Below are 14,799 nucleotides of genomic sequence, written 5' to 3'. Positions count from 1 at the left end.
CTTAGCGAGGTCTCTTCAAAAGAAGCGCATTCAAAAATCTTCAAATGCCAAGATTTCAGAACAAACCCTCATGTTAGAAAACTTTCGTCTCCTGAGGAGATGCTGCATCACATGAAAGGGAGGGTGGTTTGAACCTGTCTGGGTCGCTCCACGTGTTCCACCCCTTGTCCCACTGAAGCATTGATCCTCGCCCTTCTTCCCTCTCTCTCTCTCAGACGTTTCTCTTTCAGAAAGAATGAAATGGGGGAAAGTTTCTCTTCCTCGCTCCTCTCTCTCTCTCTGACAGAATATAATGACATAGGGTGTCTAGTGTTAATCAGACGATCGCTCCATGTTTCCGTTGCTACGGAACCTTCAAAGCCAGTGTTTCTGCCATCACAATGACGGCCCGAAATAAAAGGAACCGTCCAACATCAGATCGAGTTTATTTGCACCAATACGTTCTCAGTCTTAAAAAGCGTAGCACAAACGCATTTTTGTACTTCATTAGAGATGAGAATTGTCCTTGACGTACAAATTGAAAGCCAGACTGCCCAGGATAATTGACTCAGTCAGGCCACACACACTTTTGAAAATGGATCCGACCGCGTTAGAGCTGATGAAGGGCGGGATGCAATTGATCACGCCATAGCTGCATAAGATGTCAATCAGAATCCCCTGAATGTTCACAAAGACCACGATAAGCTTGAGTAGCATGGATTTTGCCCGGTATTGATAATCTACCAACAGCTTGTGTCAGTGAGTAATATCCATGAACACAAATAGGCCCCAAATGCCAAGCATGAAACTGATAGCAAGTATGATGGTCAAGTAAAGATAAGGTTCCTTCGGACTCATGTTTCCGGGTTCTAAAAATCCGGCCAATTGCAAGACCGACATCACAAACAATGTGGCAGCTTGCACATATGGCATCTGATAGACCATGGCCTTCATGAAGCGGATTCGCCTCTTCGTCAAGGCCGCCGTTTTCGGGCAAATCATGCAGCAGCAACAAGGTGGAATCCGGAAATTCACGCATTCCCCGTCAATATGTTGAATCATGGCCGTTTCTCCGCCGTACCAAGACATGGTCAACTGGACGAAATAGCCCATCGCCATGCCCAAGTACACCTTGTAGAAGAGCCACACGAAGTCACTGGCTTGAGGTAAGGCCACACTGAACATGGTGAAGACGGCCACCACCAAATAGACCGAATTCACCCACAGAGTCGGAACCTGTCGGTAAGTGGGCACCTGAGCCAGGAAATGGCCCACTAGGAGCCCATATTCCAAGGCCAGAACCAACACTACCACGGCCGAGTACACGTACAAGCCAATGGCCCAGCCATTCAAGGCAGTGGCAAATTGCTCCGAGGTCGGGTAAGTCCCATAAGGTGGACATTCCTCTGAAGCCTGACTTTGTGTCAGATTCCCACTTGCGTCGTCCGCCATGTTGGAAACCGCACTGCTTGATTGCCAGTCCCTCCTATTTCTGGCGATGGGTGCAAGCCCCAAGGTATTATTTGGAAACGAGGGCTTGAATATATCTTCTGTTGATTGTACTCCTCGCTTATATCAACATTTGAGTTTGGTGAAGAACACCTCCAAGCTTTGGAGGGGCGAACGACGCTCTTCAGTGAGAGAGTGAGGTGACTCAGGAGAGCCCATGATCATGACGAAGCCTCCGAGTATCCAACGAGATTGCTTGAGATTTCCCAAGTTCACTGAGACACACAGAACTTGAAGCGTCTCATTTTTGTATGATTTGAATGCACACTAAGCCTCCATTCCAACCTACGTTGATCCTTGATTAGGGAATGAATGATCAATGCTTTTCCCCGTGGAAAAAGCAACATTTTGGCGGACAGATTCAAGATAACTCATTGGGAGGAGGGGCATTCTGTTCCTTATCTGGCATTCCCTTAGATTGGGCCGTATCGACATTCTATTAGGTACGAAGCTGCCTGACTTCAATACAAAGCGTACAATTAAAGCTAACTCAGACTAATTCCCAGTCATTATCTCTTTTTCTTTGAAAGGTATAACCGTTTTTTGAAATTTGAGAACGCTTGATACGCAGTTCCTCTTGGCTTCGTTTTATTGGAATTGGAACAATTTCATCAAGACACTTTCATATCTATTGACAAAAAATATCGGTAGAGGGCTCTCACTCCCCCCACTCGTTTGAGTTTGTTCAGGGCCCGATTAGCTCGATTAGCTCTTTTCCTCCCTCTGTTGACATGTTGAGACATTACAAAAACTGAATATGCTCCCCTTGTCTGGCGAAAAGCAATCAATATCTATGTATGTCGCATATTGATCCGGGAACTGAAAATTCGAAAGGCTTCGACTTGCCCGCACGCTACAAGCCACCTCTCTAAAACACGGAAAGTGGAACGCAATGCCCTCAATTCATTTGCATGCACTTTTCCTCATACTTTTGTGCAACCATCATCAGCCACTGATTATAGGATCAACAAGTTCAAAGTTCCAAAACGTCCTTGTCAAAAGCAGAAAGAACCAGAAGGCACACGAGCCTCTCCCGAGCAATTTGTACAACCTTCAGACCTGAACCAGATCCTCGTGTTTTCTACAAATGGACTTGTAGATTCCTGATACGACAGGGTCTAATCTAAAAAGACTCCAATTGGAAACAGATTCCTTTTGGTAGCTCTTCCTAATTTTCTAGAGTAAAACAACCAAATGAGAAAGCGTTAACAAGCCAGTACTTTATTACACGTTGTACACTTGTGACGAACAAGTCCATCTGATGAAGGTGTCTCTCCCACTCATGTACAATATGCAGTGTACGTAGATTGCTCAGTAAGTACAATAACACGAGCTAGAGGCAGAATTTTCTAGTTGGTGAGAGGACCATAGTGAATGCACTTGAGGCTGCGTATGATCTGGGTCAAAACGGGGTCTCGAAAGGGACTTTTTGCGACTTCTAAAACGAAAAGCAGGGTTTACTTCCCATCAAATTGAACGGTACTGGGTTCCTTTAGTCAAGTCAAACATGTTCTTGGTAGCGAAGAACAACTAGAAGGTACGCACTTAGATTACATTGAGATGATCACCTCTAAATTCATAGTCATGGAAGCAAGGTCCCCGTAAACCCCTGCTTCCTGAATGGATCGTAAAGCAGGACTCAGAGTGCAATGCCCTCTAAATTAGGCATGGTTCTTTTTCGAGATTGAAGCAGCTGCTGAAGGCTTTCTTCTCGAGCTTCATAACAGAGATGTCCAGGCGGGCCTTGCCTCCCAATATCCATGCCCTGGATTAACCTTCACTTCAGAAAGGAGGCACAGCCACCGCTGCAGACAAACGCCGTGTAGGCCTTCTCAATTTTTCATGCCATAGGAACGAGTCAAGTGGGAAGCAACGAGAGGTGCTCCCTTCTTTTCAGGACATTGACCTCCAAATATGACGAGGGTGCTCAAACAGCCGAATTCATTTGGAGTTTCAGAGTCACGTCATTGGAAACGCCAACAAATGCAATGGCCGACATAATCAATATCCTTATCAATCAAAAGTTGCCCTGGATTTGAATCTCAAAAGAATAGAATGAAACATCGTAATGACACATTTTCGTTTCCCTGCCACAATGAGAAGAAATTTGGATTGTAGACGAGCTTTAGCCACCATCGGGCCTGCTTCATCGCTTAGTGAAGACCAAGTAGGCCTTGCTCAACGAGGCCAACTGGGTTGTTCTTACGTCAATAGCCCTCAAGACTCGGCCTGGCATTTGTGAAGGAAAAGGCTGGCTACTGCACCAGATAGATAGGCAGCTAGAAGATGGCTGGCTAGCAGGCAAGACTGAAGAGAAAGAGAATGCAAAGGTCGATGAACTTGGTCTTGAAACTCGGTCAGAGTAAAGCATACTTTATGAATGCTCAAAGGTAAAAAGAAAGAGACGTTTATGTCTCTCTTCGGCGATCTTGGATTGAAAAGCAGCCTTTGGTCTAAGGACCAAATGAGACATCTATGGCATGTATTTTATGATTATCGAATATATAATCAAGCCAAAGCTGGCTACATCACGGCCACGGTACACTTCATCGCATACATGAAATAAAGGATCCTCTCCAAGTTTATGGGGATTCTTCATCTATACGTACATTCATAAACGAAACTGGACACTCGAACATGTGCCTCATTTAGTTCCCACTACTTGTTAAGGTCGTCACCGCAGTAGTAGTCGTTGTTGTTGATGTTGATGTTGTTGTTGTCGTTGAAGAAGTAGAGCATCGTATTGCCTTACAAGCGAGGGGATGAACGAACGAACGAACGATTGAAGGAACGGACGGCAAAGCGTACAGTACTTCTCGGCCGAGCCTGGTCCCACCGACGTCGTTGAAAACGAAGCCGACAAGAACGAACGGCGGCGGCCTTGCACAAGAAATGAGGATTTCGTGCGGTTTCAACGCAGGCTTAGGTCTTCTTGGCCTTTGTGAATCCCTCCTGGCGAGCTCGTGAGGCATGTTTTTTCCGAACAACGGTGGTTGCCGTTCCATTGGCTTCCGACTTAGGGAACCGAGTGCTGGGTGCGGAGTGCTGGGGACTGGTGCTTGTGTGTGTGCGTATGTCCCTTCCCATGGGCCTAGATGAGGAACAACGTTCATTGCCCTCGGCGCCGTTCTTCTGTCATAGTGGTGCCACAAAGCGGACTTTAGTCCGAGGCTGCGAGGCTTAGGTTGTGGTTGCTCCGAAGGTTTGGCAGTTCATTCTCGTCAGCTGGTTGTGCCTCGGACTTGCGGCAAAAAAACCCGCTCCGTTTCACGGCAAAAACGACCTGTCAAAGTGGATCCGCGGCGTGCGGCCGATGTTGGGATCCCTGAGCTGTAGCGACCAGTGAGTCTAGCCAGCCCAATGTTGCTGACCTCACATCATCACCATCATCCAACTTGAAATTGGACAAGATTGCTGAGCCAAGTTGTATGTGAGAAGCGAGTCCCATCCTCCGTTCTGAGCTGGAACAACGGTTCCACTTGGTTGGTTGTCAAAGCTAGAATCCGATGGGATTCTTCTCTTGGTGTGAATGTTAGTTCAATTCCCCGTCTCCGGTGCTGCAAGTGATCCCAATCGAACTTTAGTATAATTGAAAGTGCAATTCTTCCTCTGTATTTTGTCAAATCACGAAAAGGACATCCCAAACTAGTTGAGTAATGGACGCATATTTTAAGGAAAGGAACATTGTGTGTTTTCTTGTATTGTGATTGCGAGTGTCTCAAGTGGTGTAGAAAGATTTGAATAGACGTTCGTTTTCAATGTCAATAGATGTGATAAGTGTTTCCCATTGATATGACTGTTACAAGAGACCTCGTCACAAATTTGGCCGAATCTAGAGGAAAGGAAGTGCTGAAGTGTCCCGTGAGCAGGGCCAAAGAGGACTCCGAGAATGGTGGACCACACGTGACCATCGACTCTCTACGTTTACTTCGACCCAACCAATCGGTCACGGTCTACCTCGATGTCATCCCGCCCACCATCAAAAAGCCCAAGTCGAGTGATTCTGCCAATAATTCGGTTGAAATCTTCAAGATATCACCTCCATTAGGTGCATCCTCTTCATCCTCTGCGAAATGCCAGGCTCCCCGGGAGGAAAAACAAGCTAAAACCGAGGATGCTGCTGCCCAGGAATTGCAGTCGTGTCCAAATGTCAATGAACTCTTGGATTTCTTGCAAAAACGAATCGACCCCATTCCCCGGTCTCAAGAGCTACCTGAACAGCAAGAAACGCGGTCGGCACAACTTCCTGCGCGATCATTGAGCTGCTTTTCTGACCTGGGAACTCATTCCGATTCGAATTTTGAGGTGAAATCGGACTACTCCGATGATTTCCCATTCGAAGAGATGAACCACCGAAAGAAGTCACTGACAGTGAATGAGACTATCAACGAATGTTTAATAGGTAAGCAAGCAGACTGCTCAACCAGATTTGAGGTTAAATGGCTCCATCTGTCCATTGGTTTCAACAAAACCGATGGCCCCTTCTTCGATCTAGTCCCATTTCTTCCTGGGGAAGTCAATAACCTCGGATCTTGGATCGACTCAGGGTGAGGAGTACGCAGGTTACAGTACAGGCAATCTTTTTGTACCGGGACAAAAACTAGACATGAAAAATTATTAGCCACATCACATCACGATGTACATTCCTCACTGCATAGAGCGGAAGTCCGTGCGCATGCCACCCAATGATTCCACGTCGCTCTCGAAATCCTGTCCCCCATGTCCCCATGTCCTCTTTGAGTGTTTGATACAAGAAACGCGTTCCATATGAGCAGGATCGGATCGCGAGAACCGAGGACGCCCACACAAGGTGGATTGAGCCATTCCAACTATTTCTTATCCACTCCTTCTCGACCTGATTTGTTTTTATCCTTGTCCTTTTTATTGCAAGTTTCCAAAGTTAAAGAACAGGGACAGAGCGAGTGAGCACGGAACAACACCACCACCACCAGCAGCACTACTTACTACTACAACGACGACTAGTATTAGTTGTAGTGGTAGATCATGCGAGTGGGCCAAGGCATCTTTTTCTTCGAGGACGACTCACACATTGGGTCGGAATGTCCGTTCATTCACCTTTTCACTTCCTCGAGTCGAGACCTATATAGTATGTAGGACGTAGAAACCATTGTTTTTGCCTTTATCGGAAAAGAACCCTAATTACAAAAGGCTTTGTTTGGCTGAGAGGTTGGAACTGCGCTGTCATGAGGGAGATGTCCTTTTTTTCCTCCATTGTGAATGACCTTTTACGTGGATTGTGGAGAGAAGAGACTGGAGAGCCTCGTTTCTGGCAACCTGTTCTACGTATATGATGTGCCAAATTCAATTTTGGGGAGTTCAATGACCGACCCATTTTTTTGAGTGGAAAATTTCTGCCACTGAATGGCAAATTAGAATCAGTAGGAAAGGTGATTTGTTTTTTTGCACTTATCCCAGGAACATGCATCACTCGAATCGAGCTCTCGAAACTTCGTTGTCCCACTTTGAAGAAAGGCATAATTGAAGACTTTCTCCACAAAGACCATGACGGCTCGTCAAATTGTTTTAAACACGTGTTTACGACTGAAATTAGCGCAGTCCACATTTTCTCGATTTTAGCAAGGCAGAGTACACTGCACGAAAGGGAGCAGTGACCTTTGTTTTTTTACGTAGAGGTCGCATGCTTGATCCAGGGTCGGAACTTGGACTTTCTTGTGCCTCTAACGCCATCTGGCGGCGAAGAATCAAACCAACGCGGAATCCTTGTCTCGCATTTCTCTTATAGAAAGATTTGATTTCAGAACAAACTTTTTTGTTCTCATATATTCTATTATGTACAAACAAGGCATATGCATCACAAACACACACTCTCCTCGTTAAACGCTGACTCTCACTTCAAAAAGGTTATTATATTTAACGACATTTCGTGAAGAAAGTCCTCAAGCCTCGGCGAGCCCGTCCTCAAGCCCGTTTGGACGTTCCAATGCTTCCCCAAAGCAGGAGAAGCGAGTGGAAGAAAAGAGAAAAGGCCTTGTCTATCGAGCCAAAGGCATAGAAAGCCGTCTCTCGTCATACAAGGTCGACACGCGATCGGCTTGAAATAGCCCCCTCTACGAGATTTGTTCGTGGAGTCTTAAAGGCCGCTCCCACTTTTTCCCTCGCTACACACTTTATACGGATTCCAAGAGCAACCTTTCAATGCTCGGTCCTAAACATTGTCTTGGAGTCACTCAGTGCAACTTTGGAGTCATAGAAACTGGATGGTTGTGAACACGTCTCTAGCCTAGCCGAGACAGTGGCGACCTCATCGTATTCCAGCCATATCTACATCTGTGCAGGCAAGGAGATGTCGTTCGACGGAGATCAAATCAGACCCGACACCAAGATCAAGTTATTCTCCCAATGCCACACATATGAAGATCAAACCAAGCAATTACAAGAGCTCAAACGTGCTGAAGGCCTCGTGCTCCATTTGGCCGAGAGTATCCAAGGCAACGTTTTCAATCGGCCTTTTCCCTTCATAGCCTTCCGACCTATCCCGAGCATAGAGGTGCTACCCGATGACTTGCAGAAGGATGGCGATCCCACCAGTGATTACTTTTTCACCGTACGATCCGTTCGACGAGAGAAAGGTCCCACCTTGGGCTACATCATCATGGGCTTCAAGGTCCTGAATGATGACTTGATGCCCAAATTGGACCGGGATTGGAAAACGTGGACAAGGACATCAGAGCTTTTGAAGCGTCTGTCCAAGTCGTACGTAATCAAACGAGTGCAGTGCTGGAAAGCCAACAGTGTCAAGCCAGACATCTTCAAGTACGCTGTGATGATCGAGATCTCTGGTGACGACGACGTGGAAGCCAGAGATATTCTACAAAAGTTCCGATTAAAACGTATGTCCGGCTATGTGGCCATGTACAAGTGTTGGAACCGCAAGCAAATTGACCGAGCCATGCAATCGAACGAAAGTCTGGGTGCTATCATCTACAACCTCTCTGAGGGTTGATTGCCACTTCTGATATTAAAATAATGTACCAATCTTGGGAGCTTGACAAAAATAGTCTGCGTAATTTATTCTAATTTGAGCAATGGTTTTTGACTGGAAAGGAAGGGATGATAATCAGGGCCTAACGTCGGTGGCTACACGGACGTGCTTGCGGTCGCATTGGTGATAAATGAGGTCTCGACCGTGTCAATCCGATCCACATGGTTAGGCCGTGGTGGACGGAGAAGATTAGTATTCGAGTTGGGTTGGCTCAAACGATAGGATTCTTCGGCCTTTTCGGCTGTGGTCTCTTTCTCCATTCGAGAGTCGGCCTTGAGTTTTCGACACAGCTTCGTGATTTGATAGATGCACGCCACTGAGATGAAGAAGACCACAATTCCCACGGATATCACGACAATACAAACGGGATGGAATGACCCATCCTCGAGCCAACAGGGGCTCACATAGCCCTTGTCTTGACTGTCATCCAGGCTTTGATCCATTTTGCCAACTAGAACACGAGGCTGCTCACATTCCTCTCAAGCATGGACGGTGACTTATTATTTGAAAGTGTGCCAACACTGCTGGCTCGAAATGCGACAATGTCTCTCCGACCGAGAAGACGCGTTCAATGATGGGATAATGTGGCCTTAGACAGGCCTATTTGGAGCCGACGTTGAGCTTGTACATGGGCAAAGCTCGACCTGGAGCAGAATGCGGGCTCAAAATGCTTTGTTGGTCTTCAACAGCCTCTTGTTTATTACAATAAGCGATGGAAAGGGACCAGGGCAAGGCAATACATTTAAAGTACCTATGCATAAGATATGATCTTGGCCGAAGACAAGAATTCATAAACGGTGTTCACAAATACAGCCTTGGCCTTGGGAATCTGTTTCTTAACCTCTTCTGAGCCAAGATCGAGTGCCATGGTGTAGACATCAGCTAAATTGCCCATTCCAGGAACAGCCTCATCACTGAAGGTCTGGGAGGCCTCAGTGCACTCAAGAACCGAGGTCTTTTGTGGAGTGACTAAGACCACTTGAAGTTGAGTCTCGGGATGGCTTGGAACCTTTTCTCGGTATTGCATAATCAACTTTTCGTAGCCTGAGAGCAAGTTCCAGCGGCTCCATGAAAAATTCAAAGCATTAGCCGTGAGTGCCATACAGTTATAAAGATGCTGTTCCGTTTGGATGTCCTTCAGAGGCAAACCTGAAAACAGAAAGATGTAGCGAGTACAAGATGGTTCGACGACTCCAAATCCAACCACTCATACCTTCAATATAACAGTGAGAATCGTAGTCCGGAAATATGTCCACTCCCTGTACTCGCATTTCCTTGATCAGATCTTTTAATTTCATGGGTTGATCCAACAACCCTTGAACCGGGGGCTTATTCCCGCTAGTGAATTTGACCAAGGTCACCAAACCTTCGCCAATCTCGAACTCGGCTTGAACAGCGGCCGCACTCAATGCTATCAGAGTCTTGTTTTCCGACAATGGTCTGCAATCATGAATATGACACACTAATGACATTATGTCGTGCTATACATAAGCTCATTTTTCTTTGATTGTGACAATTTGCTTACGAGAGTTCCCAACTTTGAAGAGGCAAGTTGGAAAAGCGGAACGCTGAGAGGGCAAAAATCCCAAAACTGGTAGTACGAAAGGACAGAGTTTGTTTGCCCTCATCAAATTTGATGTCATAGAAGCCTTCGGTACTCCAGTAGCGGTATTCGTGTTCCCAACGAACAATGGTAGGGGGCTCAAACCACATACTCGAAGACGGGAGCTTCAGTTTAACGAGAACAAGTTTCTGCAGTTCCATCTCCTGGAGCTTGATTTCGCGTTCAATCTCTTCAGGAGTCTTCTTTGTTACAGTGCCTTCTTCTGGTGGAGCAGGGGATTTATAGTCGGCCTTCCATGGAACCGTTTTCAGAACCTGGGAGAAAGATTGAAACGCAGGGATTGTAATTGAATGTGATCCAAGGTTAATTTATGCGCAGAACTGAACCAGAGGATTTCTAAGCTGTTAGAGAGGCTTTTTGGTGCATATCCTGGCTATTGAAAGACTGCTTTCCGCGGTCTTTTCTTGGGACGTCATGCTTTTACGAGCAAGGCCTACATTTAGTAGGGGCTTTCGTTGCCTTTGAGTTTTGATCCGCTTTTCCTCGTTCCTAAAGACGAGGTTTCGTGTTTCAATCTTTAACTTTCCGCTAAAGTAAATCTTACTTGTGGAGTTTCCAATTCGCAAATGACCCAACTTCCAACTTTCTTCGGTTGAGGCGGAATATGGAGCATGTCGAAACAAAAGACTCCGCCCAAAATGGTATTTCTCCGCAGGTTCAACTCATGTTCGTCGATATCGATCTTGTAGAGATCAATCCTCTCCTGGAGAATCTCTTTGGCTTGCTGCTGAGGGTCTTTGTCCTTGGCCAAGAGAGACAGTTCCAATTCATCTTGTTCGCGCTTGATCATGTCCTTTTCCCGCTTGTTCAACTCCATTTGAGCCACTTGCAGCTCATCAATACGTTGAGAGATCTGTTCCTCGGCTTCTACCAAGGGATTTGCCTTCCCCATGCCTGGAGGCTGAATCTGACCTTTCTTCTTGTTTTTCTTGTCCAAGATCTGGATCCTCGTCCGCTCCTTCAGGGCCTCATCCAACTCGAGTTGAATCTCGTTTTGGGCTTCTTTGAGCTCTTGAGTCTCTTTGTTCTTCCGAGCTAGATCCTCCTCAATGGTGCGAATGTTCTGGCTGACTTGTTCGAAATAAGTGGATATGTCTTTGGCAGCCCTGGGTGGAATCTTGTTGGACTTGCACATTTTTGAGTAATGATCATATTCCACACGCATAACCCGTACTGCAAATATGCTACCAATCAAATCACCGGGAAGTTCGAACTCGAAGCCCAAGTCCACAAAATTTGTTTCCTTTACCCGCATGTTTTTGGCCACCACATTTCCCCAAAGTCCCAAGGCCACTAGATCAGATTTGAGGAAATGCTTCAGAACATTGTTCTCAGGATCCACCATAGGAGACACATCCAAAATGAGATTATAGGTTGCACGATTTAGCTTGTTCAATTGGAGGCGCTTCATCTCGTTGAAGATCTTTGTGCGCTCCAACAGCTTGGCCTTGAAACTCTTGGTCTGCATGAATTCGGGAACGGGCACTTCCCATTCGTCCGGGTTCTCGATAAGGTTCTCCAAAGTGGTCATGATTGGCAGAACCTCTCTGGTCCGTTCTAATACCGAATCAATGTCTTCTTTAGAGTCGTCTTTCCACAGGGACAGATAAGTGTTGAGCTCTCGAACACACACGGGATCAGGTAGGCCATCACATTTCATATACTGAGCCCAGACAAGGTCTTCCCTGGCCTTGTTGATCAGAGATTGGACCACTTTGTCATGTTCAGCCAAGATGCGATTGGTTCTTTCCAAGTTGACTTTTCGCTTACACAAACTCGTATACTCATCTTGTGATTCCTCAGGTCTGGTCTGACCGTTTATTTCCTCGTCTACGGAATCGTCGGCTCGGTCAATGGAGTCTTTGGCCTTTTTATTTGCAATCTTATCGTCTTTTCCCTTCTTACGCCCCGGCATTTTGACCCCGAATGAAGAAGCATAGCTCTCCGTGTTTAATCAATACGCAAAGCGGTATTTCCCAATGTTGTTTGATCGAAATAAAAAGAGCTCGTACATTTTATCTTCGACTCTTAAGAGAGGAACCGACATGGCTTTCTTTCTCTTGCCCGCCATGTTGGCACTTTGATTTGAACTAGAATAGGAAAAAGGAAGAGGATCAAGGAAACAAGATTGACCGACTAGATAGTACCAACAGATGGATTCTTCACTAAGTGGAGTCCCAAAATTTTTGACCTTTAGTTTCAATTGGTTTCATTTTTAGTGGAAGTGTTGAAAACATTACTGCATATGTATGCTCTTGTTATTGTTACTCTTTGAAACAAAAATAACATTCCATTGACACAGTTATTTAAGGGATTCAAATGAACCCATGGAGAGAATATGTTACTCAAAGGTAAAATGTTTCTTAGTTTGGGCATGACTGACATCAGCAGTGTGAAAAGTAGTTTTATAACAAATACACTAATGTATATGAAATTGTGTAATGATGTTTCAAGACACTTTTACTCAACAACATTAGTAGTCAAGACATCTTATGGCTTTGAGAGCAATCTATTGCTTAAAAGGGGCCACTTGATTGATACTACTCAGTTTTTGCACTTTGAGGCATATCAAGTAATATTTTTCTTCGAACCAACAGTTTCGTCAGAACTTCGCATAAGTGGCGCTTCCTTGCCATAATGTAGCTAATTTAATGAATATTATTTTTCATTACTCTTATTATAGGTAAGAGTTTGTACGATGGATGCATCCAAATTTAGCCAATCTTCCCACAGATAAGTTTATTTACAATTTCTCCAAAACGAGTTTTCCTTTCGTGGTGTTCATTCCGAGAGTTAGAAGAGTATTAGTAAGAAATATGAAGTTGCTTCAATTGGGTTTGTTGCTTCTGGGGACATTTGTAGGCTTTGGGTTTTGCTCAGGTCCAAATAATATTGGTCGGGGTATTAACGGTGGGGTACCATGTGCGGCGTGCACTATCCTTGTGTCCATGGCCAAACAATTGGCTCAGATTCACCACGAAAGTGTTCTCGATTCCTTGGACAGGTTGTGCGGTTTCTTCCCCCAATCCGTCCAATCTTCATGTGATGACCTGCTGAAATTCTTGGGGCCCTTCCTGCTCAAAGAGCTCACGGCAAAAACCTCACCAGATGTCTTATGTTATCAATTGCAAATCTGTCACGTAGATCCGGGCAAGTCGATGTGTCACTTGTTTCCACTTCCAATGGACTTGAATAGCATCAATTCTGCGAGCATCAAACGCATCGATGTACCGGAATCCTACCAAAGGAATATCAATGGGGATCCTTGGTTTTGTTATGTTCCAGGGGTACGGCAGCTTTGCGATATCATTGACAATGTGTACGGAAAGCTCACCCCGGGTCTGGACCTAGATCATGACAGATTTAGCCCTATAGAAAAGTTCCGTGGTTCACTTTGGCGGGGAAGGGATTGCTCAGACTTTCGATCTGATGTCCATCCGGGCCGAAGATCCATTCAAGAGGATTTATTTTTTGATTCAAATTGCAATGGGATCTTTGGCGCCAATCACAACACGAGTATTGGATATGAGGAAGAGTTATGTGGTGGCACGGGCCAAAGAGGCGTGATATATATTGGAGACTCGGTTGGAGCCCATTTCCACGCCCCACCCCCATGGTTCACCCCGAAATTGCTCTCGGAAAGAGTTTTAACCAATTTGACGTCAGTGCTTTCCAACGAGTTTGATTGGCCGGATCTTGGTTTTGCAACCGGCTTCCAGAACTCATCCATGCCTGACTTAATTCAAGGACAAGTAGATTCAATTTATCTCCGAATGCGGGAAAGGAACCTGTGTAACCATCGTGATTACCAGAACTTAGCCAGAAATGGAGCTGAGAGCAACAACACCCTCATGTACATGAAGAGCATTTCTCGAGATCCAACTCAGGATCATCCAGCCATTGTATTCTACTCCCTGGTGGGAAATGACGTTTGCAATGAATATCACGACACTCTGACTCACATGACTTCACCGGAGCTTTTCTATGAAAATACGATCACAGGTTTACGATATTTGGAGGCCCATTTGCCTCCAAATAGCCATGTGATCCTGATCGGGCTCGTTGATGCTAACGTTATCTACGACGCTATGGCGCAAAGGTTTCACCCCTTGGGCCAATATAATCGGGACCTAACCAATGACGACCTTTATGCTTGGTTCAATTGCATGGAGATTGGCCCTTGCCACGGTTGGATGACATCCAATGTCACGGTCAGACTTGCGACCACGGAAAGAGCCAAGAAATTGAACCAGGTGCTCCAGAAAGTGGCCAAAACTGAGAAATTCACAAATTTTGATGTCCACTACATCAGCAACCCGTTCCGGATTGTCATGAAGGAATGGGTAGCGGGTGGAGGCCAATTGTGGCAACTAATTGAACCGGTTGATAGCTTTCACCCCACCCAAGGTGCCCAACCACTCATCGCCGAAGCCTTGTGGCGAACCTTGGAAAAGCGACTCCCCCATGTCCTTGGGCCCGTCAATCCCAATAATCCAATTATTAGAAGACTTTTTGGTTGGCAAGGAGGTCATTGAAACCGATCAGAAATGGACAATGACCAAGCGAGTCGCTTGGACGAGACCACTCTTTGATACCCCCATTTGTACCGTAATGTGTTTTGAAGGCAAATAAACTGCTGAGTAAAGTTTGTTGTTGTTACGAA

General features: G+C 45.6%; 3 protein-coding genes across 3 annotated transcripts; 1 reads left to right on the top strand and 2 right to left on the bottom strand.

The window, feature by feature from the left end:
• Positions 1–406: 406 nt before the first annotated feature.
• On the bottom strand, positions 407–1,815 carry LOC131884857 (organic solute transporter subunit alpha-like). Its single transcript, XM_059232750.1, is given in 1 exon segment — positions 407–1,815. A coding segment is annotated over 1 exon segment (945 nt). The 5' UTR covers positions 1,432–1,815; the 3' UTR covers positions 407–486.
• Positions 1,816–8,507: 6,692 nt separating this feature from the next.
• LOC131885126 (dynein axonemal intermediate chain 7-like) lies at positions 8,508–12,204 on the bottom strand. The gene is made up of 4 exons (XM_059233066.1): positions 10,681–12,204; positions 10,038–10,390; positions 9,726–9,952; positions 8,508–9,661 (listed from the first exon to the last, which is right to left on the bottom strand). Exons 1-4 carry the CDS (start codon positions 12,049–12,051, stop codon positions 9,264–9,266), a joined length of 2,349 nt encoding a protein of 782 aa, XP_059089049.1. The 5' UTR covers positions 12,052–12,204; the 3' UTR covers positions 8,508–9,263.
• Positions 12,205–12,906: 702 nt separating this feature from the next.
• Positions 12,907–14,781, top strand: LOC131885128 (acyloxyacyl hydrolase-like). Its single transcript, XM_059233067.1, has one exon. It carries the CDS (start codon positions 12,953–12,955, stop codon positions 14,669–14,671), a length of 1,719 nt encoding a protein of 572 aa, XP_059089050.1. The 5' UTR covers positions 12,907–12,952; the 3' UTR covers positions 14,672–14,781.
• Positions 14,782–14,799: the final 18 nt, after the last annotated feature.

Source organism: Tigriopus californicus, chromosome 8 (genome assembly GCF_007210705.1).
Source record: "Tigriopus californicus strain San Diego chromosome 8, Tcal_SD_v2.1, whole genome shotgun sequence".
In the NCBI taxonomy this organism is placed as follows: Eukaryota; Metazoa; Arthropoda; class Copepoda; order Harpacticoida; family Harpacticidae; genus Tigriopus; species Tigriopus californicus.
Note: the sequence above shows the minus strand (reverse complement) of the source record. Positions and strands in the feature narration are given on the sequence as shown.

Bases quoted from the DNA above. Each gene is read 5' to 3' on its own strand.
- LOC131885126 (XM_059233066.1), bottom strand. From the start codon at position 12,051: ATGCCGGGGCGTAAGAAGGGAAAAGACGATAAGATTGCAAATAAAAAG. The intron at 9,953-10,037 runs GTAAGCAAATTG...TCATGATTGCAG, and splicing joins CTTCAAAGTTGGGAACTCTC to ACCATTGTCGGAAAACAAGA. The intron at 9,662-9,725 runs GTATGAGTGGTT...TTCTGTTTTCAG, and splicing joins TTCTCACTGTTATATTGAAG to GTTTGCCTCTGAAGGACATC.
- LOC131885128 (XM_059233067.1), top strand. From the start codon at position 12,953: ATGAAGTTGCTTCAATTGGGTTTGTTGCTTCTGGGGACATTTGTAGGC.